Source organism: Bidens hawaiensis, unplaced genomic scaffold, assembly GCF_021521415.1.
Source record: "Bidens hawaiensis isolate Kalapana, Puna unplaced genomic scaffold, B.hawaiensis_p1.1 tig00012904_1, whole genome shotgun sequence".
NCBI lineage: Eukaryota > Viridiplantae > Streptophyta > Magnoliopsida > Asterales > Asteraceae > Bidens > Bidens hawaiensis.
The window spans coordinates 73,548-100,342 of NW_027492077.1; the positions used below are offsets into that span (position 1 = coordinate 73,548).

The 26,795-nt window shown below is 43.6% G+C and overlaps 1 protein-coding gene across 1 annotated transcript; it reads right to left on the reverse strand.

Annotated features, from left to right (window-relative positions):
• Positions 1 to 478: 478 nt before the first annotated feature.
• On the reverse strand, positions 479 to 25,250 carry LOC143542563 (protein MRG1-like). Its single transcript, XM_077035123.1, has 11 exons — positions 24,868 to 25,250; positions 10,901 to 10,954; positions 10,752 to 10,765; positions 3,847 to 3,986; positions 3,636 to 3,683; positions 3,460 to 3,500; positions 3,220 to 3,321; positions 3,062 to 3,141; positions 2,811 to 2,980; positions 911 to 995; positions 479 to 815 (listed from the first exon to the last, which is right to left on the reverse strand). The coding sequence occupies exons 1-11, from the start codon at positions 25,039 to 25,041 to the stop codon at positions 764 to 766; spliced, it is 960 nt and encodes a 319-aa protein (XP_076891238.1). The 5' UTR covers positions 25,042 to 25,250; the 3' UTR covers positions 479 to 763.
• Between the last annotated feature and the right edge of the window lie 1,545 nt (positions 25,251 to 26,795).

Genomic DNA, 26,795 nt, shown 5'->3' on the forward strand with positions numbered 1-26,795 from the left:
TTCTTGCCTTTTAAACAAGACGGGTCATTTTCGTCATCATGGCCCATGGGTTGACCTAATATTTCAGTCGACCTTTTGACTAAAAGTAGTTCACATGATAGTGAAGTAGTGAGTCATGTGATGATAAGAAGATCGTGGTACCATTGACAAATCTGTTTCTGATACTATTCCTGCACCTAAAGATTGTGTTGTTTTTAAAAAAATGTACATGTAACCTTAACCTTGCTTGACTTATTCAAAACTGATCAGGTCAAATAAACAAATTACTTATATAACAAAAACATACCTTTTTAAACATTTTACAAATAAAGAAAGAAAAATATTAAAAAGGTTTATGTATTAAAAAGAGACGGTTTTAGATAAAATATAACTCTTAAGTATTTTCTTATGATCAAACTACTAACTTCACCCGACATCAAGGTACGGTTAACTTCTCTCTAAACCGAAATATAAAAAGAAAAGTAAAACATTTGACTAAAAAGCCAATAAATCACCAAAATTACATGGCATGACATGCCATGTCAAGTTTGTGCTATATTTTGGTAATGCATAGCAACTATACAACACATGGCTATGAACCAAGGTTGATAATTCATTGTAAAAGGATAATTATAAGCCTATAAAAAGAAGATCATGAGCTAGCCACAACAAAATTGGCGCATGATGTGTTTGCATCTGTAGACTGTGATGGTAAACAAAATTAAACAAGGCGGTGGAGTGATATTCCCAATTTGCCCCTCTCTACTGAAGCTTCAGAAATTCTTTAGTCATCATATGAAGAAAGGAAGAAAGAGCTATGTTTCTTTTCCAAAAACCTACATAAACACAAAATATAAGGTGACTGATAAATATTTAAAAGTTAAAAAGAATGACTTATGTTGACGGAAATAAATGGAATGAAGAGTTTTACTTGAGAATATCGACAAAGTATTCTTGCAAGGATGACATCAGCTCGTCTTCAATGTTTACGTACGGCAATAGCTCAGGTAACTTAACTGCATGACAGAATACACACTGCATCATATTCATATTTAGATGTGATATACCTAGAATTAGAATCTTAGATACCTAATCATAACTTCACCCAAGAAAAACCGTCCCATACCTGGTTGTAAAAACGTGTCCCGTACGTGGTCCAATACTCGTCAGGTATTTGTAATGGAATTAATTAATTACCCATCGGGTGTACCGTTAGTTTGTCAAAAATACCCGTTGGGATTTCCAAATAGATACCTTTTTTTTATATTCTAAATTTATATAATTGTACGTTGTTAACAGCTATAACAAATTGAAATATGATAAATTACATGCATATCATCAACCATAAAATGCGTGAAATATCTAAAATATGTAAATTTCATGACAATATAAATCCCTAAAAATAAGTCAATACTTCATAACATACAACATATAAATAATATATGTGAAGAAACACTAATTGACCCCGGGCAGATTACGGATAATCTGGGGGTTAAGTAATGTTTCCCACGAGGGTTAGGTCCGGCAAAGAAGGATGTTCTTCAGATGACCTGCAAAACAGACACCGTGAGCTCGTCACTGAGAAGGGGGGGTTCCTCCTTGTGACCACCCTCCGGCGTGAGAATCAGACTAGATTACTCTGAATATAAGTGTATATTGAGAGAAATAGCTAGTGAAGGTAAAATACCATATCATAATACCGTTCCAAGGTGTTGGAGTATTTATAGCCGAAGGTAGGTTTCCAAGCAGGTACAGCCAGCTGTATAATATTCCTGTTCTACCAACTACGGGCTACGCACGTGCCATGCTGGTTGGTGGGTAGGCAGCGGCTGATAGTGACCAGGCCGGCTGTGTACCATTCCTTTTCCACCAACTGCAGGCTATGTGCGTGCCACGACAAGGGTTGGTGAGTAGGCAGCGGCTAATAGTGACAAACAGTACTAGAGCATGCTCCTCGTACTGTTTGTCGGTGAGCTGTCACCCTGTGATTGGTTCATGGGCTGCTTTGGTCAGATCTTGTCTATTTTGTCCATACCTTGGCAGGTATAGTACAAAAGATCTTCCAGAAGCATACGGACTGGCTCATTTGGGCGGGAGTATTCCCGCCTTGCTCATTCCTTCAGGTGACACTGAATTATTGAGTTAGTGCCTTGTGCGTGTAGCCTTGCTATTAGTGCGGGTAGCCTTCCCTGATGGCTTGTATCCGCAGCTGCGGGGACAGGCGGGGTACTTCACCATTGGGAGGCTTTCCCTGCGGTAACAGCTGGCGTCCTGCGCGTAAGGTCTTCATCTCTGAGCATGGTGGGTCCTGCGGAACCAGTTGGTCCTTGCGCAGACGTCCCTCTTCAAGGTGAGTCTTGCGGGTCCAACTGGGCTCTGCTGGGACCTACCTCTTCAATATGAAAAAACTTTAAAACAGGTAATCGAGATATCTAAAGCGTGCCATTGCAGGGTACTAGTTATTTGTATATAAGTTACATACTTACATTACAAATGTTGAGCTGTGTTTTAAAAAACTTGCACATTAACAAGAACAACAGCTATGGTAGTTGTGTAAGTTGTGTTACAATTCATACGTGTCTGACCATTAAAATGATAAAATGAGGCACATGTTTCAGAATCTTTTATGGTACATATACAAGTATAATTATATAATTAAAGTGGTACTGTTCAACTGTTCGAGTACTTCGGTAAAAAAATATCTGGCTTGTCATAAATATAAAGTATCTGGTTTGTCATAAGTATAAGCAGAGAGTTGTTCAATTCGGGAGTACAAATGCATGTGTAGTTAGTATGATATAAGTACAGTAATGCTTAAAAGCGAAACATACCAAATAAGCGAAGTAGATGTTCAGCACCATATATGGTTGAAGGAGACACGCCACTTTTAATCGATTCGCGATATTGTACACGCTCTTTATCATATAACAGAATAACAGGCAAGGCCCTGTCAAAGTAACACCTTAATCCATTCAAAATCTCTTCAACTGAATCTGGCATCCTGTATTCAAGGCATTATTATAGATTAACTTAAAACATCTTTTAATCTGAAATTGACTAAGACAAATAGATGTGTACTTACAGGTCATCCTTCTTTGACCCATATTCAAGGTACATCTTCAATATATCATCAACGTTTGGAGAACGCGGAAGTTTAACAAGCTGCTAGAAGACATTTATTATCAATGATTGGGAAAATGAAAATAATACAAAGCATGTAGCAATATAAGTTGAGTTTACCTCATTCTGTCCGTTGACATATGTCCAATCATCAACAAGCTGCTGTTTTTGGGTTTGTGGGATATCAATGTCCACAAGTTTTTCAAAAGTTGCATTCTCCTTCTGTCATCAAATATAAAAGCGTTATGGAATAGGTTTCATGTTCTGGAAGTTTTATACATGTTGTAAAGCGGAACTTAAATATGGAACACGGAGACTATAATCAAATTATAGCACAAGATTTGATATAGTTGAAAATACCTCAGCGTTCGATTCAAGTTTTCTTTTCTTCCCTTTTGACCCTACAATAGTTCAAATGATAGGTAAGTAGACAATAGTTAAAAATGCATAGTTAAAAGATGGAACATTGAGTCATTAAATGAAATTTAACTTTTACTATATGGTTAAAAGTGAGAGCTTGAGTTTAAAGGATATACCATTGCTCTTCACCTTATCTTTATCCTTATCCTTTTCCACCTTTGAATCTGTAAAGTTTGACAGAACAAAATTTTTCGGTTATATTTCGTTGAACACCAGAAAAATTGAAGAGTAAATATCAAATTTCCACTTAATTCCAACAAAAACTAATGGAAAGAAGAGACATATATAACCTACAAAAAATAACTAGTAGAAAGTATGAGGGAATACCATTGGATACTTTTGACTTTGTATGACTTGAGCGTGCTGACTTAGGTTCCACGCCCTGTTTTTTGTCAAGTGCTTGCTGTTTACGTAAGTTTTCTTCTGTTTGTTTCATCAACCGCTCAGCACCAACCCATTCATCCCAGCTGTCACCAAAATAACAAATTTGCAATTAACATGTGTTTTGCAAAAAAGGCATTGCACATGTTATCATTTAGGCGTGTGTGCGTGACAAAAAGGTTTCCCACATAGTTAACAGGTTTAACAGAAAAAAAAATTCTACTTATGTCAGTTTATCAGAAATTATATTAATGATCTCTTTTAATATATGTGTATCCAATGTAAAACATATTTTACTTCAAGCAATAAATGGTTAATATATAAAGTTATAAACTCGATTCATCATAACTTAAATCGAATTACACATGCCAATATATATAGGAAACCTTTAAATTGATATATGTGATGCTTCTGTTAGAATTTATGTGTGAATGTGAGTGAGTGTCCCACATCGGTGTGGGGATATAATGAGGAGTGGGTTATAAAGGGAAACAAGTAGACTCCATTAAATCTGTTGTTACGTTTTACTTGGACACCTACCCGCGCGCAGGGGGGGGTGGAAAATCAGGTTCTGGGTCAGGAAAATTTTCTGAACCAATGCGTCGCCCGCGCGACCTGCGGACACGAATGCCGTTCGAAATAACCGGCTCTGCGTGACGGCCGTTTTTGTTATCTCATCAGTCAAGTAGTAACTGCTGCATTAATCAATTTTTTATTGCTGCTTTAAGAGTATGTTTAATGAACAACTCTTCGGTGGCTGGCATGGTAATGACAGCTCCTCGGTGGAAACACTGATGAGTATAAAACCCTCTTGATGCTACTGTTTTAGCTCGCTCAGAATAAAAACACACACAAATCACATTCGCGTTCAAGGCTACCGATCGATTTCAGGCAAGTTTGTTAGGTCCGGCAGTGCGTCTTGGTACTGTTTGAAACCGGCGTACCCTGGGAACAGACTCGGAATCTGTTTAAGGGAATTGTGTCAAACACAAGCCCGGTTCTTTGTACTCGTTATTACTATTTCTTGTTTGAAGATTATCCAACAAACTTAAACAGATTATTATTATTATTTTTCCTTATATTTTGCTTTACCGATTTCGGTGATGGATAGTCAAACGTCTCAGTCAGTGTTTTCTGCTCCTGTTACGACCTCTGGTGTCGAGGGAGTTCCTCCAGTGTACACAACATCTGTTGCTGTTACCACTGCTTTGGTCGCACCGTTGCCTAATGCTGTGGCAACCCATGCTGAGCGACCCGAGAAGTTCAACGGAGTCAACTTTAAACGTTGGCAGCAGAAGATGCTGTTCTACTTAACGACATTGAATCTGGCTAGGTTCTTGTCTGAGACCGCTCCTGAGGTTGATGAGGACGCCATGACTGTTCATTCAGTCAGCGCGATGCATGCATGGAATCATTCTGATTTCCTATGCAGGAACTATGTCCTTAATGGATTGGTTGATTCACTTTACAATGTGTATTGTAAAGCAAAAACAGCTAAAGAGCTGTGGGAATCACTTGAACGAAAATATAAAACCGAGGATGCAGGTTCTAAGAAATTTGTGGTGGCCAAGTTCTTGGATTTTGCTATGGTCGACTCAAAAACTGTCATGAGTCAAGTTCAAGAATTGCAAGTCATTCTTCATGATGTTCATGCAGAAGGAATGGTGTTGAGTGAAACGTTCCAAGTAGCTGCTATCATTGAAAAATTGCCACCGAGTTGGATAGATTTCAAGAATTATTTGAAACATAAGCGAAAGGAAATGACAATTGAAGACTTGGTTGTACGTCTTCGTATTGAAGAAGATAATAAGGTTGCTATTAAAAAGAATGTCATTCCTGAAATTGCTAAGGCCAATGTGGTAGAGCATGGTAGATCATTTAAAGGCAATAACAATAACAAGCGAGGTGGGTTCAAGAAATCCAAAGGGTCAAATTTTGGACCCAAAGGAGGAATTATGAAAAGAAGATTCCAAGGGAAATGTTACAATTGTGATAAGCCTGGACATAAGGCTAGTGAATGCAAGCTTCCCAAGAAGGAGGTATCTAAACAGGCCAACATGATGAATGAGGTGGATAACCTGGTAGCCATGATTTCTGACCTCACAATGATGATTACTGAAGCAAATATGGTTGGGTCAGATAACCAGGAGTGGTGGGTTGATACCGGGGCCACCCGCCACGTGTGTGCTGATAAAAGTATGTTCAATACTTTTAAAGAAGTGACAAGTGAAGATAAACTTTTCATGGGTAACTCTGCCACTGCTGATATCAAAGGGGAAGGAAATGTGATCCTAAAGATGACTTCAGGAAAGGAACTTACATTGAGCAATGTGTTGTATGTTCCAGAGATTCGTAAGAATCTCGTGTCTGGATGGCAGTTAAACAAGTTTGGCTTTAAATTGGTGTTTGAGTCTGATAAAGTTGTGTTGACCAAAAATGGTATGTATGTTGGAAAGGGCTATGCTTTGCATGGTATGTTTAAACTAAATGTAATGGTTATCAATGGAATGAATAAGACTGGTTCTAGTTCTGCTTATTTGCTTGAGTCTTCTAACACGTGGCATGGTAGACTAGGTCATGTTAATTTTAATTCCATTCGTCACATGATAAAATTAAACTGCATACCAAAGATTGATATTGACTCAAACCATAAATGCGAAACTTGTGTAGAAGCAAAGCAAACTCGAACATCGTTCAAAAAGGTTGAACGAAATACAAGTCCACTTGAATTAATACACACAGATGTGTGTGACTTGAAAGCAATTCCTACGGGAAGTGGAAATAAATATTTCATAACGTTTATTGATGATAGCACGCGATTTTGCTATGTGTACTTACTCAAAAGTAAGGACGAGGCTATTGACAAATTTGTTTTGTTTAAAGCCGAAGTTGAAAATCAACTAAACCAAAAGATAAAAAAGGTAAGGAGTGATCGAGGTGGTGAGTATGTTTATCCTTTTGCAGATTTATGTGCAAAAAATGGGATTATACATGAACTTACTCCTCCTTACTCACCTCAATCGAATGGTATGGCGGAAAGGAAAAATCGAACCTTAAAAGAAATGATGAATGCCATGCTAATAAGCTCTGGGGTGAGAGAAGACATGTGGGGGGATGCGTTATTATCAGCAAATTTCATTCTAAATTTAATTCCCCGGAAAGAAAAGGATATCACTCCATACGAATTATGGACTGGAGACAGACCATCATATAAATATCTACGAGTGTGGGGGTGTCTGGCCAAGGTGGTAGTGACACCACCAAAGCGTTTGGTGATAGGTCCAAAAACCGTAGACTGTGTGTTCATCGGATACACTCAAATGCGTGGTCCTCTTAGGTTTATGGTGTATGACTCCAAAAACCCTGGGGTGTCCAAAGGCACCATATTGGAATCAAATGATGCTTCATGGTTTGAGCACATTTTTCCATGTTTAAAAGGACCCAAAACGGACTTACAAAATTCATCCGAAGAGAATGTCCCAGACATGGAAAATATGTTCAGAGAAAAGGTTGGAAACAACGAATCTCAAGGACAATCTGAAATTGATAACAGTGATATTCGAAGGAGTAAAAGACAAAGAATCGAGAAATCGTTTGGTCCTGATTTCCTCACCTATATGGTTGAGGAAGAACCGCGAACTTATCAAGAAGCGGTAAACTCCTCAGATGGACCTCAATGGAAGGAGGCAATTAAAAGTGAAATAGATTCTATTTTACAGAATCATACTTGGGAGCTAGTGGATCTTCCTGCTAGATGTAAACCACTAGGATATCGATGGATTTTCAAGAAAAAATTGAAGCCAGATGGTACCATTGAGAAGTATAAGGCAAGATTGGTAATCAAAGGATTTAAACAACGAGAAGGACTGGATTACTTTGATACGTATTCGCCAGTAACGCGAATAACTTCCATCAGAATGGTGCTTGCCATTGCAGCTATTAGAAATTTGGAAGTTCATCAAATGGATGTGAAAACGGCTTTCTTAAATGGAAATCTAGAGGAAGAGATTTACATGGAGCAACCCGAAGGCTTTATAGCCAAGGGACAGGAAAAGAAAGTTTGCAAGCTTGTCAAATCTTTATATGGTTTAAAACAAGCTCCAAAACAATGGCATCAAAGGTTTGATCATGTCATGCTTAACTCCGGATTTAAGATAAATGAATGTGACAAGTGTATATATGTAAAAGATACACCAGACGGATATGTCATATTATGTTTGTATGTGGATGACATACTCATTGTAGGAAGCAATGAAAAAGTGATAACTGGAACAAAGAATATCCTGAGAGCAAGATTTGATATGAAGGATATGGGTTTAGCGGATGTGATTTTGGGCGTTAAAATCACGCGAATCCAGAATGGACTTGTTTTAAGTCAGTCTCATTATGTGGATAAAATTCTTGAGAAGTTCAATGGAAATGACTCTAATGTGGCTAGAACTCCGATTGACACGAGTCAACATCTAGCCAAAAATCGAGGTGAGCCTGTGAACCAATTAGAGTATTCAAGAATTATAGGTAGCTTGATGTATCTAATGAGTTGTACCAGACCAGATTTAGCATATGCTGTAAGTAAACTAAGTAGATACACAAGCAATCCAAATGAAATTCATTGGAGGTGTGTGACAAGGGTGCTTCGGTACTTGAGATTCACACGAGACTACGGGCTGCAGTATAATAGATATCCAGCAGTTATTGAAGGTTACTGTGATGCAAATTGGATATCTGATACGAATGATTCCAGGGCAACGAGTGGATATGTGTTCACACTCGGAGGTGCAGCAATATCGTGGAAGTCGTCAAAGCAAACGGTTATTGCTAGATCCACGATGGAATCAGAATTCATCGCGTTGGATAAAGCAGGTGAAGAGGCAGAGTGGATACGTCAATTTGTTGAGGATATACCAAGGTGGCCGAAGCCGGCATCGGCCATATGCATACATTGTGATAGCCAATCGGCAATTGGCAGAGCTCATAGCACAATGTATAACGGAAAAAACAGACATATAAGACGTAGACATAATACGGTACGACAACTAATCTCTACAGGAGTTATCTCTGTTGACTATGTGAAGTCAAAAGATAACATTGCGGATCCGCTAACAAAAGGCTTAAGTAGAGAGTTAGTTCAGAAGTCGTCCATGGGAATGGGACTAAAGCCCTTGAAAAATTAAGTTCATGCGAAGGAAACCTAACTCAGCTGACTGGAGATCCCAAGATCTGAGTTCAATAGGACAACCTACTTGTATGAACAGATGAGGTCACTGTGGGGAAGAATTGTTTAACACCCAACCTTTAAAAGGGGAGTTCACTAAAAAGATTTAGTAATCTTCCTAGTCCATTCCTAAAAGTGACAAAGTTTGAGGTTAAGTCTATGACTTTTAATGATTCGACTAAGGTTAACATTTCTAGTGAATCACCTATGTGAGAGAGAAGTGGGGTCGCTTCAAAGGGTATTGGCGGGGCACAATACCTAAGAGCTCTCGCAGAACCAGGCACGTGTCCATGACCTTAACGGACACAACTATGAGGACTTGACGTTGTCAGGGAGAGTCTTGTGTGAAATGTACAGTCGTCCACATAAACGGCAAACGAGTTCAAAGACATCGAGTTCTACTCAGTGCTAGTGGGCCAAGTGCACTTCATAAGCGAAGGTTCAAAGAGTTAGATCTACCTATCGTATGCAAAACTCAACTGTTGAAATCGGAAGGGTAATGTTTCTGATAGTATCTCCCATTCATGTGGGGGATTGTTAGAATTTATGTGTGAATGTGAGTGAGTGTCCCACATCGGTGTGGGGATATAATGAGGAGTGGGTTATAAAGGGAAACAAGTAGACTCCATTAAATCTGTTGTTACGTTTTACTTGGACACCTACCCGCGCGCAGGGGGGGGGGGTGGAAAATCAGGTTCTGGGTCAGGAAAATTTTCTGAACCAATGCGTCGCCCGCGCGACCTGCGGACACGAATGCCGTTCGAAATAACCGGCTCTGCGTGACACCCGTTTTTGTTATCTCATCAGTCAAGTAGTAACTGCTGCATTAAGAGACGTCATTAATCAATTTTTTATTGCTGCTTTAAGAGTATGTTTAATGAACAACTCTTCGGTGGCATATCTGTTATGGTCTTTAAATCAGGCTTTATGATCATGGTAATGACAGCTCTTCGGTGGAAACACTGATGAGTATAAAACCCTCTTGATGCTACTGTTTTAGCTCGCTCAGAATAAAAACACACACAAATCACATTCGCGTTCAAGGCTACCGATCGATTTCAGGCAAGTTTGTTAGGTCCGGCAGTGCGTCTTGGTACTGTTTGAAACCGGCGTACCCTGGGAACAGACTCGGAATCTGTTTAAGGGAATTGTGTCAAACACAAGCCCGGTTCTTTGTACTCGTTATTACTATTTCTTGTTTGCAGATTATCCAACAGCTTCTGCAGTCTACTTATTTAGAAATAAACAAAAAAAAATGAAAAACAAACTGAAAGCAGTTAAATTAGGGAGGTTTAGAGCATTCCAATTTCATAAAAGAGTGAAGGTTTGCAAGTTGCACCATTAAGCACAAAGATTTACCCTCTTCGTTGTCATTATTTATGTCTACAACTAAAATCATAACGCCCAAATAAAGGTCTGAAGTAATGAAGTGTACTAATGCAGATGATGATGTAGATATGTGTGTGGGCGCTCAATTATATATTGAGTTTCAATTCCTTAGAATTTGGGCACTAAAATTTGATCATCAGATTTATCTCACTCGTGAGACGAGTGAGGTTGTGCATGCACCATTCTCATTTCAATACATAATATGATTTATATAAAAAACAATGCACAGTGGAACACAAATGGTCACGTTTTACTCCAGCCCTGCAAAACAGAACAAAGGTATCCATCAGTTAACATTGCAATACAAACACTAATGTGGAACAATCAGGCAAAGTTACATCACTGTTAAATGAGTTGATACTATATGCAGAACAATCAGGCAAAGTAGATACTTACAAGATAATGAACGAAATATTTCCACTCATTCTTTTTTATCTCAGACTTGAGTACCTACAAGATTAAAAGAGGAAAACAGAACACATAAAAAGATCAGATGAAAAGTCCTTTGTATCATTTCAGCAAATTGATAAAAGACATAGATTAAATAACTTTATATGGTTTAACATTTTGAGATTAGTTCAGAATAAGCAGTTATAGAAAAACAAAACTTTGCATACACAATTGTGGAACTGTTAAATGAAATGTAATATGTGACGCATAGCATAACAAATAACATATAACTAGGGTTAGCAGCATAATCAGTGCATGAAACATAAAACATTTGCGCGCGTCTTCAATTGCCAGATCATCAACTATCTGTACTTATCAATCCATACAGATTCCAAACTGTTCGGTAATGTGTTTATGAACATTTGTATATGCTTTTCATGAAAGTTTTTTGCACATTTATTTATTTTATCTAAACATTTTATGTTCTTTAATTTATCACCCCTAAGGAAACCATGTTCTCACATTGTTTTCGCATTGGTCCCATTATTCACATTATTGAATACATCAATCTCAATCTCTAGGCTCCGCCGATGTTACTTGTGTTCGTTTGTGTTCATTAACACATTCATTTCCTTAATAATGAACACGGACATAAAATCTCGTTCGGTAATTGTTCGTGAACACATTATTTCTTTAGCAAACAAATATGAACAAGGCCTTGTTCGTGTTTGTTCGGTTTGCTTGCAGCCCTAAGTATATTCTCCCTCACATATGTAAATCATACAGCACAAACACTTGCACTGTCTATGTAAACAAGTGTTATTTGTTCTACTTCAAATATTAAACAACTTCAACTCTTAACTATTAAATATTATATAAAACCTAGTTATATTTTCACACAATCGATTATCATACCATCCGAAACACTACTAAACATAACCAAAACCACATCTGTAAACAAACAAAACAAAATGCAACTTGAATTACCCCTACACTACAAAACATTATAAAAAGTTCAATAGTTTCAATAATCTAAAACCAAAATATTTCATTTCAATAGCACATACAGTCCACTGTAGCCGAAAATAAAAGTGTAAATCATCATTCAAACACGCAAACAACATGAATACTTACATCAATCGACAGTTTTCAAAATTATAAACCCTAGCAACCTAATTGAGCCAAATAACAAATCCACTAAACTAATCAAAACCAATCCAAAACAGTTTCTTCAATGAAGAAACACTAGGTGAACCCACGACAGATTATAGATAATCTGGGGGTTAAGTAATGTTTCCCACGGATGAGGTCCAGCAGAGAAGGTTGTTTTTCAGGGGACCTGCAAAACAGACACCGTAAGCTCGTCACTGAGAAGGGGGGGGTTCCTCCTTGTGACCACCCTCCGGCGTGAGAATCAGACTAGATTGCTCTGAATATGAGTGTATATTAAGAGATTGCTAGATAAGATTGAGATATCAGATGATGTCCTTACCATTCCAAGGTGTTGGAGTATTTATAGCCGAGGGTAGGTTTCCAAGCAGGTACAGCCGGCTGAATAGTATTCCTGTTCTACCAACAGTGGACTATGCACAGGCCATGCTGGTTGGTGGATAGGTTACGGCCAACAGTAATAAGGTCGGCTGTATACTGTTCCTTTATTGCCGGCTACGCACTGTTCCACCAACTGTAGGCTGCGCACGTCCCCTCGTAAGGGTTGGTGAGTAGGCAGCGGCTAATAGTGACAAACAGTACTAGAGGGTGCTCCTCCTCGTATTGTTGTCGGTGAGCTGTCACCATGTGATTGGTTCATGGGCTGCTCTGGTCAATTTGTCTGTTCCGCCCATACCTTAGTAGGTATAGTACGAAAGACCTTCCAGAAGCATACGGACTGGCTCACTTGGGCGGGAGCATTCCCGCCTTGCTCATTCCTTCATGTGACTACTGAAGTAACTAACACCTTGTGCGTGTAGCCTTGCTGTTAGTGCGGGTAGCCTTCCCTGATGGCTTGTATCCGCAGCTGCGGGAACAGGCGGGGTACTTCACCATTGGGAGGCTTTCCCTGCGGGTACAGCTGGCGTACTGCGCGTAAGGTTCTTTGAGCATGGTGGGTCCTGCTGGAGCAGTTGGTCACTGCGCAGACGTCCCTGTTTTAGGTGAGTCTTGCGGGTCCAACTGGGCTCTGCTGGGACCTACCTCTTCAAGTCCCCCCAGTCCAATGTTCTTCTCATGAATTATTAATAAGTGAGGTGAACTTTTGGACTTAGCTAAGGGTTTTGAAAAGGGTTTAGTTTTTAGGTTTTCCGTGGTGATTCTTCCCGTGGTTTTCCTGATGTCACGCAGAAATTCCCGACTTTTCTGCTTGATCTTTGGGTATGAAGCGGGTAGGTTTGTAACCTCCTCGCACATCAGGAGCGTTGAGTCCCATTTGTGTGGATTCTCCATGGGGTCTTGGTAGTTTTCAACATAGTGATCAATTATGCTAAAACCACCAATTCCATCTTGGAGTTTCAAACAATATAGTTCTCGACGTTCCCGTCATGCGGGGATGTTATTCCCGTTTCCGCAAGCATTGCCCAGAAGATCCTTCTTGGTTTGGATTCCCTGCAGAGTGCCAAGTATGTGAAGGGTTTTGCCTTGACACTGTACCCGCACTTGTCTTACGGTTACTTTATTTCCAAGGTATTCCTGGCGTCAATTCCCTGCGGGTGCTAAGTATGTGAAGGGTTTTGCCTTGACACTGTACCCGCATCCGTCTGACGGTTACTTGGTTGCCAAGTTTATTCTTGGCTTCAATTCCCTGCGGGTGCTAGGCATGTGAAGGGTTTTGCCTTGACACTGTACCTGCGTCCGTCTTACGGTTACTTGGTTGCCAAGGTAAGGGGTATTTTCCCGCTCACTTGAATCTTTTTGAATTTTGAATTTTGAAATTCGAAGAGTTGGTGGAAAGATAGGAACAGTCCAAACATCTGAAACGTCGTGCGACGGTTTCTTCTGACTGTGTCAGGACGTGCAGGAAGTTATGGTGACGTGACAGTACATGGTCATTCCAGACGCTTTTTCAGGCGCGTGGGCGCGATTTTTCGGGCGCGTGGCCGCGAAATTAATGGTATGCGTCCTGTCAACAGCTGTTGCCAGCTTGCTTTTTGCCACGTGTCGTGGTTTCATTGCACCTTCGTTTTCTCTCTCTTCCGCATTAAATTCATCGCATTAATTGCGATTAGTATATAAAGGGGGAGAGGGCTCTTTGTAATCCACACTTTCATCCTTCTCTTCTTCTTCTTAGCGATTTCCGGCAAATACTCACCTTTTCAGGCAAGCATTTTCCCGAAATCGTTTTCTTCTTTCTGCAAGATGTCTTCACGTGATCTCGAGTCTGCAGCCGATGACAAGAGTACTGCTGGCGAGTGCCAGTGTGCTCTGCCCGGCGATCTGTACCGGTATGTTGTCAGGAAGTTCATGCTCGATCCTCTCGAGCCTGAGTTTCCTGAACCCCATCAGACTGTGTACGATGCCCCCAGAGGCAAGATCGGGGTTTATGCAGCATTCTTCGTCTATGGGAATCTTAGGTTCCCATTGACAAAGTTTGTTTACCGTGTCCTTGAGAGGCACGGTGTTCATCTGACCGAGCTGCACCCCATGGCGATCGCCAAGATTCGCCACTTCGAGTGGGTGTGCCGGATTTTGGGCATCGAGGCCCATGTTGACCGCCTGATGACCTTCTACACTTGGAGGTGCATCCAGGGGTGGTATACCCTGACAACCCGTATTAAGGGTTTAAAGATTTGCGCGACCGAGCGCAGTCTTCGCGCGTGGAAGCGGGAGTTCTTCTTTATCTCCGCTCGCGCCATTCCCCTTGCCATGAAGTTTAAGAATGGGCAAGCTCTCCCAAGCCTTCACGCCTCCAACTACCAGGAGGCGGAATGGTTTTTGAGGATATCTCGGATCCAATCTCCGGTTTACCGGTTTGCGGAGTCCGGGATGGTCATGTTGGGGATGAGCCGGGTCTGGAAGGCGGCGGACGCGCAGAAGGTTCCGATCGTCCTCGAATACGGTTCGAACTCTGTTCCTTACAGTATGCTTTCTTTCCTTTTGTTGATTTTAAATTTCTTCTAACTTTTTCCCTGTTTATTTCAGAGGGGAACGACCTGAAGTCGCTCCTTAACCCGCGGGAGGCTGACGGTCCCGTACGGATGGGTACTCGCGCTCTTGACGAGAACGAGTTGCCCATCCTCGAACAAACTGCGGATCGGTTCGTGGAGGTCTATCCGCTAGGCCATGAGATCCTTAGCGCTAGGCGGCCAGGTAAGGCGCTCTTCAACCCTCGACCCCTCAATGTTGAAACCTCTGCTGGAATTCCTCTAATCGTCTGTTCTGATGAGGAATCCGCAGATGGTCCTCCTTTGGTGCGGAAGAAGAAGGCTGCCGGCGGGAAGGGAAAGGAGAAGGTGGCCTCCACTGCCGATCCGGTGCCTCTGTCTGACTCGGAGACTGAGAGCGAGGAGGTGGCGGGGAATCCCGGTGGTGATAAGACCACGGCTCCGGAGGTTGCGACTGTCACCTCCGGAGAGCCCAAGAAGACGACGGTGACCGGCGCAAAGAGGCCGGCTCCATCGAGTCCGTTCCCGCCTCTCCGTACCTTTAGGCTCAAGAAAACCCGTAAGTACAACTTCCTTCAGCTTTTATCTTCATAGCTTTATCCTTTTTAACACTTTTCTTCTTTACGCAGGTGTGGATGTTGACGCATTCCAGGGTGAAGGGCCGAGTAGTACCTCTCCGCCAATGACGGTAGGCTTGGTCAGCCTACCTGAGGCGTCGACCCAGGCGCCTGCGCCTGCTTCCGCTGGATCAGTTGCTCGCTCCTTTGAGCCGACTGTTCCAGCCGAGATGACATCACCGCCGGCAGTGAGTGCGATTTTTACAGCATCATTCACCGAGCCGGCGGTTACCATTGCTGCGGATTCCGCGGCAGCGACCGCGGCGGCGACCACGGCGGCTGCTACCATGCCCCCGCCATCGGCCACGGCGGCCGGTCCCTCAGGTACGCATGGGGCTTCCCGCCAATCTTTGCCACCTTCCCATCTGCCTGACCTCTTGGATGGATTTCCTTTGGGTTCAGGTGATGGGTTCGGCGGCTATCGGCCTGTTATTGACCCTACAGGTGCGTAGGGTTCCTTTGGCCCTTTTTCACTTATATATTTTTTATCATCTTTTCCTAACTGCTTTTTGTTTTATGCAGTGTCGGATTCCAATGAAGTGTATGTTCCGCGATGGAACATACGCCGAGGAACAACCCTTCGTACCCCTGTGGAGTGCGTGGAATGGGCTCGTCACGCTGCTCCCAGTGGTGCGTTGGGGGAAGCCATGGCTAGCTACCAAGAGGGTAGGCTATGCAATGAGCTTCGGGTTCTCCTCGCCCGGATGCAGCCACGCGTCGAGCTGCTTTGTCGTGAAAACGACAAGTTAAAAGCAGCTCGCGCTAAAGAGGTAGCTCAGGCGCGGGCTATCCGGGAGGAGAACCAAAAACTCTCCGCAGCGGCTGCGGAGAAGGAGAAGGCCTTCAAGGCTCTTGAGGTTGAAGTTCAGGCTCGACTCGAGGCCCGTTCCAAGGCTGCCCAAGCTGTTAATGAACAGCTTCGGCTGGCTAAGGAAACTGCGAGGAACGCAACCGAGAGGGCCACCAAGGCTGAAGCTGTTGCTGAGCCTCTACGCGTGGAGAATGAAGAGCTTAAAGCAAAATTAGAGGCTCTCCAGCAGGCTCATGATGCCTTGGCAATGGAGGATGCTAAGAAGCTTCAAGAAATCCTGGACCAGAGGGGGGTGCTTGACCATACCGAGCGTAAGCTAAAGGGCGTCAAAGAGGCTGCGGCTAAAGAGGTGTTGCTTGCCAACCTCAACAAGAGTGAAGCCGAACGCGCCCGTAACGAAGCTCAAGCTGCCCTCCAAGAAGCTCTGGCTGCCAAGGAATGGCTTCTTCGAGAAGCGTTGTCTCAGGTATGTTTTCATGTCTTTACACTTTTCTTTGTAAATAGAAAAGGTTTCACTTGTATATTTTCTTTTGTAGGTTGTGCATCGGGTCTTCTCAGAGACATCTTACGACGATGCTATGAGCGCAGCCCTCAACGCTTCTCACGAGGATGGGGAAAAGGCCGGCTTTCTGCTTGGTCTAGGGTTCGTTGAGAAAGGCATCCCGCCTTCCAACTTCCCTTTATTCAATGTAGATACCGAAGCTGTATACGACCAAGCAGTAAATCAATACGCCGCCTTCCCGCATCCAGTGGTGGAGAAGGTGAATGAAGTTACTGCTGCTGATGACGGGCTAGCTATCCTCAGAGCTTTCCTTGAACTGCCACGCTCTACTGATGGGGCTGGTCCAAGTGGAAGTGGCCCTGAAGCCTGATCCTGAAGATCCCTTCCCGCTGCTAGGATAGATATAGTTGTATAGATTTACTTTCTTGTAGGCGGGTAGTTACCCGGCCATTCTTGTAACGAATATTTATGAAATATAAATCTTTTGTGCGGGTAAGACCGTTTCTTTTATTGGATTCCTTGCTTTATAAACGTTATATGACTTGCATATTTTAGTTTAAATTAGCAATTTTCCAAGTGTTTAGAATAAGTTAACCTTTGAACGTGGTAGATAGGTGTGAAGTTTTGCTTCCTCTTCCGTGATTGTGCGGGTAGGACCGTCACTTGCACGTAGTAGGATGGCAAAACTTTACCATCTGACCTGCGTGTAGGTTTTCCTCATCTTTTGAGGATAAGCTAACCTTTGAACGTGGTAGATAGGTGTGAAGTTTTGCTTCCTCTTCCGTGATTGTGCGGGTAAGACCGTCACTTGCACGTAGTAGGATGGCTAAACTTTACCATCTGACCTGCGTGTAGGTTTTCCGTATCCTTTTTTGGATAACCTTTGAACGTGGTAGATGATAGGTTGAAGTTTTGCTTCCTTGTTCGTGATTGTGCGGGTAGGACCGTCACTTGCACTTACAAGGATGGCTAAACTTTACTTACATCTGACCTGCGTGTAGGTTTTCCTTATTTTTAACGTTGTGTTTATGCGGGTTTTGCCGCCTTCCACACGTAACGACTTACTTCTTCCCCATTCATGCGGTGAATACCGGCACCAGTGTGGGAAGTTCGTAAGTATAAAGGTAAAGTTAACACATTATGAAAGGAGAATCATTTCCATTAGAAGTGGCTCTAGGCCTTTTCTTTACAAGTTTTGGAATTGATCTACATATAACATTTGCGTAATTGAGCTCCATTCCATGTTCTTGGGATGGGAGTGCCATCGAGCCTTTCGAGCCGGTATGCGCCCTTTCCCAGGACTTCTTTGATAATGTATGGCCCTTCCCAGACCGGGGCCAGCTTTCCTGGGCGTTCTTGGTTCGAAGCCTCGTTGTTACGCAGTATGTAGTCTCCTATTTTGAAGTTGCAGAGTTTTACCCGCGTGTTGTAGTACTTTTGCATTTGTCGCTTGTAGTTCTCTTCACGCACTGCGGCTAAGTCTCTGCGTTCCTCGGTTAGCATAAGGTCTAACCGTCTTTCCGCATCATTGTCTTCTGGCTGAATCAAGACCCTTGGTGAGGGTAAACCAATCTCGACTGGGACCATGGCTTCAGTGCCATAAGTGAGGCTGAACGGGGTTTCTCCCGTACTGGCCTTCTTCAGCGTTCTGTTTGCCCAAAGGACGTGCGGAAGCTCGTCCACCCAACCGGATCTGTGTTCCAAGAGTCTTTTCTTGATGCCTTCGACGATGCTCTTGTTTGCTCTTTCCACCTCACCATTACCTTGCGGGTGTGCCACTGAGGTAAAGGTGTGGGTGATTTGAAGTTCTTTCAGCCATTGTTGTAGCTTCTTGTCAGCAAAGTTGGTGCCGTTATCGCTCACCAAATTCAGTGGAAGTCCAAAACGACAAATAATAAATTCCCAAATAAATTTTTTGATATGTTTTGCGGTTGTTTGGGCTAGAGGTTTTGCTTCTATCCACTTGGTGAAGTAGTCGATGGCTACCACAAGGAATTGAACATTTCCTGCTGCTGTAGGAAATGGGCCTGTCACATCGATGGCCCACTTCTGAAATGGCCATGAAGAAGTGACTGGAACAAGTTCATTCTTCGGGCGGTGCGTGTTGGGTGCGTAAAGCTGGCAAGACCTGCATTTTCTGATGTATGCCAGTGCATCCGTATGCATCCCCGGCCAAAAGTATCCCGCGTTGTTTAGCTTGGCTACAACCGCGCGGGGACCTGCGTGTACTCCACAGATGCCTTCGTGTACTTCCCTTAGGAGGTAGTCAGCATCTTGGTTGTCCACGCATCTTAAGAGTGGGCCAAGAAAGTTACGTCTGTAAAGGATGTCATCGATGAGTTGATAATTCAGTGCTTTACAGCGTAGTTTTCTTGCCTGTGTTTTGGACTCCGGTAGTGTACCTGCCGCAAGGTATTTTATTATTGGTGTCATCCACGTTTCCGTGCCTGTTTGGATGACATAAATTTCCTTGTGCGGGACCGATGGTGTCTGGAGAAGTTCAATGCGGATATCCTTTCCTAAGTGGGTGAAGGCTAATGATGCAAGCTTGCTTAACGCATCCGCAGATTTGTTTTCACTTCGCTTGACGTGTATGACTTTGCAGTCATTGAAATCGCGCATAAGGGATTTTGCTTGTGTGAGGTACAGGGCCATTGTGTCGTTCACGGCCGTGTACGTCCCGTTGATTTGATTGGCTACCAACATGGAATCCACGTGGGCTTCCAAGTTTTTCACCCCCATCTTACGCGCAATTCTCAGCCCAGCCAAGAATGCCTCATATTCGGCTTCGTTATTCGTACTTGGAAAATCCAGTCGAATAGCGTAAGTGTATTCTTGGCCTGCTGGGTTGGTTAGCTTTAGCCCTGCGCCTGAACCCTCGTTACTGGCTGCTCCATCAGTGTAGAGTCGCCAGACATCATTGATGTCTTGTGCTGGAGAGGGTTGAGCCTCTTCCTGGCACTCTTTTTCCCGCGATGTAGGCACTTCCGCAATAAAGTCGGCCAGAACCTGGCCTTTTATGGCTGGTCTTGGCTTATACTTTATCGCGTATTCCCCCAACTCAATTGCCCATTTGGCTAGGCGTCCCGATAACTCGGGTTTGCCTAGAACGTTTGCAAGTTTGAAGTTTGAGAGAATGGTGATTGGGTGACCCTGGAAATATCGTCTTAGCCTGCGTGAAGCGTGTATTAGTGCTAAGACTAATTTTTCTAGGGTAGAGTACAGGGTTTCTACGTCTGTTAGGACACGGCTAACATAGTAAATTGGCATCTGGATGCCTTTTCGTTCTACTAGCAGGACTGCCCCGGTTGCTCTATCAGTTGCGGAAAGGTATAGGATTAATTCCTCTCCCGCTTTTGGTGCTGTCAGCGTTGGGAGTTCGATCAAGCGTGACCGAATCTCCTGAAAAGCTGCTTCCGCTTCAGGTGTCCAGCGGAAGTGCGTTTTCTTTAAACAGTTTCTCAATGTTGACACGAATGGAAACGACTTATCCGCGTGGTTTGCCAAAAAGCGATTAAGTGCCACTAATCGTCCATTAAGTGTCTGAGCCTGTTTGATGGTAGTAGGTGATTCCATTTTGATAATGGCTTCGACCTTTTCAGGGTTCGCTCTGAAGCCATCTTTAGTGACGATGACCCCCAAGAACTTCCCTTCCTCCATTCCAAAGGCACACTTGCTCGGGTTGAGCTTCATGTTTATCTTCCTGAGCGTGTTGAAAGTTTCTTCGATGTCTTTCAACATCGCTTCTGGGTCAGGGCTTTTGATGACCAAGTCATCCATGTAGACTTCCAAGTTCCTCCCAATTTGGGAATGAAACTCTTTGTCCATCAGACGTTGGTATGTGGACCCGGCATTCTTAAGTCCGAATGGCATCATTTGATAACAAAATGTGCCATCGGGCGTCCGAAAAGCGGTTTTGTCCTGATCATCAACGGCCATGTGGATTTGATGGTACCCCTTATACGCATCCAGGAAGCATTTAAGGCGGAATGGTGCCAACGAATCCACCTTAAGATCAATTTCAGGTAACGGATAACAATCTTTGGGGCATGCTTTGTTCAAATCTTTGAAATCTATGCACATGCGCCATTGTTTGTCATTCTTCGGTACCATAACGGGATTTGCAACCCAAGTTTGATATCTACTAACGCGTACGATGCCTGCGTCAAGGAGTTCCTTGACTTGGGTTCTACACGCGTTAGTTTGTTCTGGCCCCATTACTCTGCGCTTTTGTACGATCGGCGTGACAGCCGGATCGCATTTGAGCTTATGCTCTGCCTTACCCCGGGGTACACCAGTCATGTCAGCTGGTGTCCACGCGAAGATGTCGGCGTTCCTTTGTAACAAGCGCTTAAGTAAGGTGCGTGTGGGATCAACAATTGTTGGGCCAATGGTGACGGCCTGGTCCGGGTACTTGCCGTTGAAGGCCCATCTTTCTGGTTCGGTGATGGTTGGTTTAGCCATCTTTGGTTTGGGTTTAGATGAGACAGATGCGATGCATACCTGGGGAATGCCGGTGATCATCGCTACACCCTCAGCTGTTGGCCATCCCATCATGCCGTGGACTGAGGATACCACGGCGTTGAATCTTGCCATCCCGTCTCGCCCGAAGAGAATGTCGTATGTGTGGTGTGGCTTCCTCATCACGACAAAGTCCACATCTTCAGTGCGGGAGTGCTTCCCATCCGTAAGAGTGACAGGGAAAGATAGGATACCCAGGGGGGTGTTTGTGCTGCCATCAAACCCTTCCATCGATGCGCAGATCGTTTCCAGGCGTTCCTTGTCTTCGTCATCAAGCTTGTCGAAGAACTGCCTGTACATCACCGTCGACGATGAGCCGTTGTCAGCAAGAGTGCGGGAGGTGATGTAGTGCCCCAGCTGGCTTTTGATGACGATAGGGCCTTCTTTGCTGGGTCCTCCTGGCACTCGCGGGAAGCGCACCTCAGCTTCCTTCCACGCACATGGTTCTGGCGTTCGCCTTTTTCTTCCTCTGATGTTACCATGAACCATGTTGATGCTGATGTCAACGGGCTTTCGTCCGTTGCCTCGGTACCGGTTGTCGTTCCGTCCTCCCTTCTTGATTGATGCCACCAGGTGTGCCAGTCTTCCATCCTTGACGAATGCTTCAATAATATCCTTCAAGGATGTACACTCTTCCGTACCGTGACCTTTTGTCCCGTGGAAGTCACAGGATTTGCTCTGATCCGCATTAGGTCGGTGCCGGATCACTGGAGCTTTTGGCCACGGTAGCTTTTCAGTGCCAAATATCTCCGTGACGCTTTTGGTGAGTGGCGTCCACCGGTGCTTTTGGCTTGAAGGGTGTTTGCGATCTCTTCCGCCAACAAGAGAGCGAGAGCTGGATGAGGTGTCAAAGTTTACCCTTGACTGCCAGATACCTAGCTTCCTCTTTTTGTTCTGCCGGGCGATCCGGACATTGTTCTCTCTTGTCCTCTGCGTGTAGAGGTGTGTACTCTGGGAAAGGTCCCTTCCCAGTTGCTTCTCCGTCTCGGCAAAGCGCTTGGCCGCCGTCATGATGGCATCCCATGTTGATGGCATGCCATCCTTACCCGTCAATGTGCGGATAAGCTCCGGGTATTCGGCGCCTTGGATGAAAGCGGCGCGAACAAGATCTTCACTTACGTTGCCGAGACTTAGCTTTTTGGAGTTGAAGCGGGTGATGAAGTCTAATAAAGATTCATCCTCCTCTCTAACGCAGTTGAGGATCGTCCACTGTTCCTCAGTGTATTTCCTCTGTTGGCTGAAATGCTGGCTGAACTTGTTCTGAAAGTCCGCCCAGTCATATATGTGGTGGACCGGCAAACGATCGAACCATGCCCTGGCCGCTCCAACCAGAGTCATCTGGAACATATAACACCACGTGGGTTCCGTCCAGTTACTGACGGTTGCCCCCGCAATGAATTTGTTCAGGTGGTCGTCTGGGTCGGATAGACCATCATAAGTGCCAATGTTAGACATTTGTTTGGCACTTCTCGGGGCGATTGCTTCCGCAATGTCCCTTGCAAACTTTGACTTTCCTGCATTTGTAGCAGTTGGCCTAAAGGTTTTTGAGAAGTCACGCGGGTTTCTCTCCGCATTTGTTGGTTTAAAAGCTTCCCCAAAATTCCTTTTTGGCTGGAAGTCCGTTTCCTTACGCTTCCCTTTCGCCTTATGGCGAGGGTTTGCGTCGGTATCGGATTCTTCTCTTTCCTCGTCTGAGTACTCGCACTCGCTGTTCATGTTGAGCTGTTGGTGAGTACTGCCGAATTCGTCAGCCTGTTGAACTGAACGCAAGCGTTCATCCAATTCAGCTTGGAACTCTCTTTGACGTGCTTCGGCCCACGCCTTCACTTGATCTAGTGTTTGGCGAGGGGCCCTCGTTCGTTTTTCCAACTGGGCATCAGTGAACCCTAGTGGAATATTTACCGCACTTGCCCCGGCTTGGGTAGTCGGGGTAGTGTTCGTAAGATTTGTGTAACCGCCGGTGTTCCCCCCAGTTGCTAGGGTTGTGGTTACCGGGGTTTCTTGGTCGGTTACTGGCCTTGGGACCGGAGTAACGTTAACCATTTCTTCAGAAATTTTGAGAAAACTAAATTAGTTCTAGTTTTTATGCACGGATGGCGCCAATGAAGAAACACTAGGTGAACCCACGACAGATTATAGATAATCTGGGGGTTAAGTAATGTTTCCCACGGATGAGGTCCAGCAGAGAAGGTTGTTCTTCAGGGGACCTGCAAAACAGACACCGTAAGCTCGTCACTGAGAAGGGGGGGTTCCCCCTTGTGACCACCCTCCGGCGTGAGAATCAGACTAGATTGCTCTGAATATGAGTGTATATTAAGAGATTGCTAGATAAGATTGAGATATCAGATGATGTCCTTACCATTCCAAGGTGTTGGAGTATTTATAGCCGAGGGTAGGTTTCCAAGCAGGTACAGCCGGCTGAATAGTATTCCTGTTCTACCAACAGTGGACTATGCACAGGCCATGCTGGTTGGTGGATAGGTTATGGCCAACAGTAATAAGGTAGGTTTCCAAGCATTCCAAGGTGATGTCCTTACCATTCCAAGGTGTTGGAGTATTTATAGCCGAGGGTAGGTTTCCAAGCAGGTACAGCCGGCTGAATAGTATTCCTGTTCTACCAACAGTGGACTATGCACAGGCCATGCTGGTTGGTGGATAGGTTATGGCCAACAGTAATAAGGTCGGCTGTATACTGTTCCTTTATTGCCGGCTACGCACTGTTCCACCAACTGTAGGCTGCGCACGTCCCCTCGTAAGGGTTGGTGAGTAGGCAGCGGCTAATAGTGACAAACAGTACTAGAGGGTGCTCCTCCTCGTATTGTTGTCGGTGAGCTGTCACCCTGTGATTGGTTCATGGGCTGCTCTGGTCAATTTGTCTGTTCCGCCCATACCTTAGTAGGTATAGTACGAAAGACCTTCCAGAAGCATACGGACTGGCTCACTTGGGCGGGAGCATTCCCGCCTTGCTCATTCCTTCATGTGACTACTGAAGTAACTAACACCTTGTGCGTGTAGCCTTGCTGTTAGTGCGGGTAGCCTTCCCTGATGGCTTGTATCCGCAGCTGCGGGAACAGGCGGGGTACTTCACCATTGGGAGGCTTTCCCTGCGGGTACAGCTGGCGTACTGCGCGTAAGGTTCTTTGAGCATGGTGGGTCCTGCTGGAGCAGTTGGTCACTGCGCAGACGTCCCTGTTTTAGGTGAGTCTTGCGGGTCCAACTGGGCTCTGCTGGGACCTACCTCTTCATTCAACAAACAACTAATAATAATAATAATAATAATAATAATAATAATAATAATAATAATAATAATAATAATAATAATAATCCGTCCACATTATTATATCGAGTCTCCACAATCAATCAATCAATCGCGTATTAATAATAAGAATAAGCGAAGAAACAATAAGTTAGAGAATGCAGTATACCTTAGCTTCGTAAATACGAGGACCATGAAAGGCGAGAACCTTCTCGTTGTCGGAGAAGAATCTAGTATTGGAATTAGCACGGCGGCGATTGGCGGCAGAATGGTCGGAATCGTCCATGGTTCGGGTTAAAGGTAAACCCGCCTCTTTTTGATTTCGCTGCCGGTTTCCTTGCATTTTCTGCTGCTGCTTCTTCTTCACTCTCTTCTTTTATTGTTATTATTATTTGTTTTGTTGTGAGTAAAAAGTAAAAACATATGGTGTAAAGAATGTTAACGGTATGCTATTACATGTGATGGAATGACTTGTGTCAAGGCTACGTTATTAATATTATTATTATTATTATTATTGCAACATTTATGGTTGAAGATGTATGATTTACAATTTTAGATTGTGTGATGTTTGTTGAATATTATTCAACCAGTTCACATTGATGATTAATTATAGATAGGCTGAATGTTTAGTTAGTTATTATTGAATTAAATAGGCTGAATGATCATATAAGCAATAACTTAGGGGTTCATAATTTAGAAAAAAAAAGGTGTTTTAGGTTAAATTATAAAAATGTTGATAATGTGAATGCTCTAATATGGGCGAATGACCTTATATGAAGTTTACACATATAGTTTTATTGACGTACTTAACTTTTTATAGAATTTATTGCTATTTTTTGAACATTATATATTCTTTTATCTTTAATTCCAATATAGTCTTGGTTTCTTTAATCCCCATATTACTTAAAAAACTCGAGATGCTTTAGTCAAAGGGTTGTATAGTGGTTTGGTATCTAATAGACTTCGATATATTTAGTATTTATTATATAATATCTTTTAGATTATAGCATACAATATTATCTCCTATTATGGAGAATTTGTTAGGTACGTTGTATATATATTGGAATGAATGAAAAGGAGAGAGTCAAGCATTCAAAATAATAGATTATAGCATACAATATTATCTCCTATTATGCTCGGAATTATTTAAGATTCATTGTCGAGCCTTTATGGTATACGACCATCTCACCTCCCCGACAAAACCAACAGAAACATCATCCTCTAAACAATCATCCGATCCAAAAACACCACCCCCTACAGCCCTCGACTCTTGGGAGCGGATCGATGCCATAGTACTTCAATGGATCTATGGCACGATCTCGATCGATTTATTAAATACTATCCTCAAGAAAGATACTACCGCTTTTGACGCATGGACGGCTCTTGCTGATCTCTTCAATGATAGCAAAGCCACTCGTGCAATTTACCTTAAAACCAAGTTTGCTAACACCCGGCTCGACAACTTTTCAAACATGCATGCCTATTGTCAAGAACTAAAAGTCTTGGCGGATCAGCTTGCCAACGTTGATGCCCCACTTGCAGACTCTGATCTCATTATTCAATTGGTTACCGGACTAAACGAACAATACGAAGGCATCGGTGCAATCATTCAAAACACCGAACCACTTCCGTCCTTTCATGCTGCTCGGTCGAAGGTAACTATGGAAGAACAAAAGAAAGCACACCAAGCAGCTTATGCCGCTTCTAGTTCCGGAACCGCACTTCATGCCACAACCGCGAAAACTGATCACACCGGCTCATCCGACTATCGATCTGAAGCATCCTCCGAACGGGGACGTGGCCGCGGTAGATCTCGTGGAAGGGGCCGGGGGCGCAACACATGGGGTCGTGGTCGTGGTCCTGGATTCAATACCCACAACTCCATGAACTTCGGCTACAACCCAACGGGGTCGACGCGCAATTGGAACTCACAAAACTCATGGCCCAATCAGTCCACTCACAACCCGTGGAACTTTCAACAAACTCAATCACCATGGCCCAACCCCCTGCCCCTACCCAACACAATCTAGGCCCAACTTAAATAGTCAAAATCAGCCCGGTTTGCTTGGCCCAAGACCCAATCAGGCATTTAATACA

What these genes read in the sequence shown, in the direction of transcription:
- LOC143542563 (XM_077035123.1), bottom strand. Translation starts at nt 25,041, where the DNA reads ATGCAAGGAAACCGGCAGCGAAATCAAAAAGAGGCGGGTTTACCTTTA. An exon ending in AGATAAGGTGAAGAGCAATG is followed by an intron (nt 3,501 to 3,635) that starts GTATATCCTTTA and finishes GAACTATTGTAG; the next exon opens with GGTCAAAAGGGAAGAAAAGA. An exon ending in TACTTTGTCGATATTCTCAA is followed by an intron (nt 816 to 910) that starts GTAAAACTCTTC and finishes GTGTTTATGTAG; the next exon opens with GTTTTTGGAAAAGAAACATA.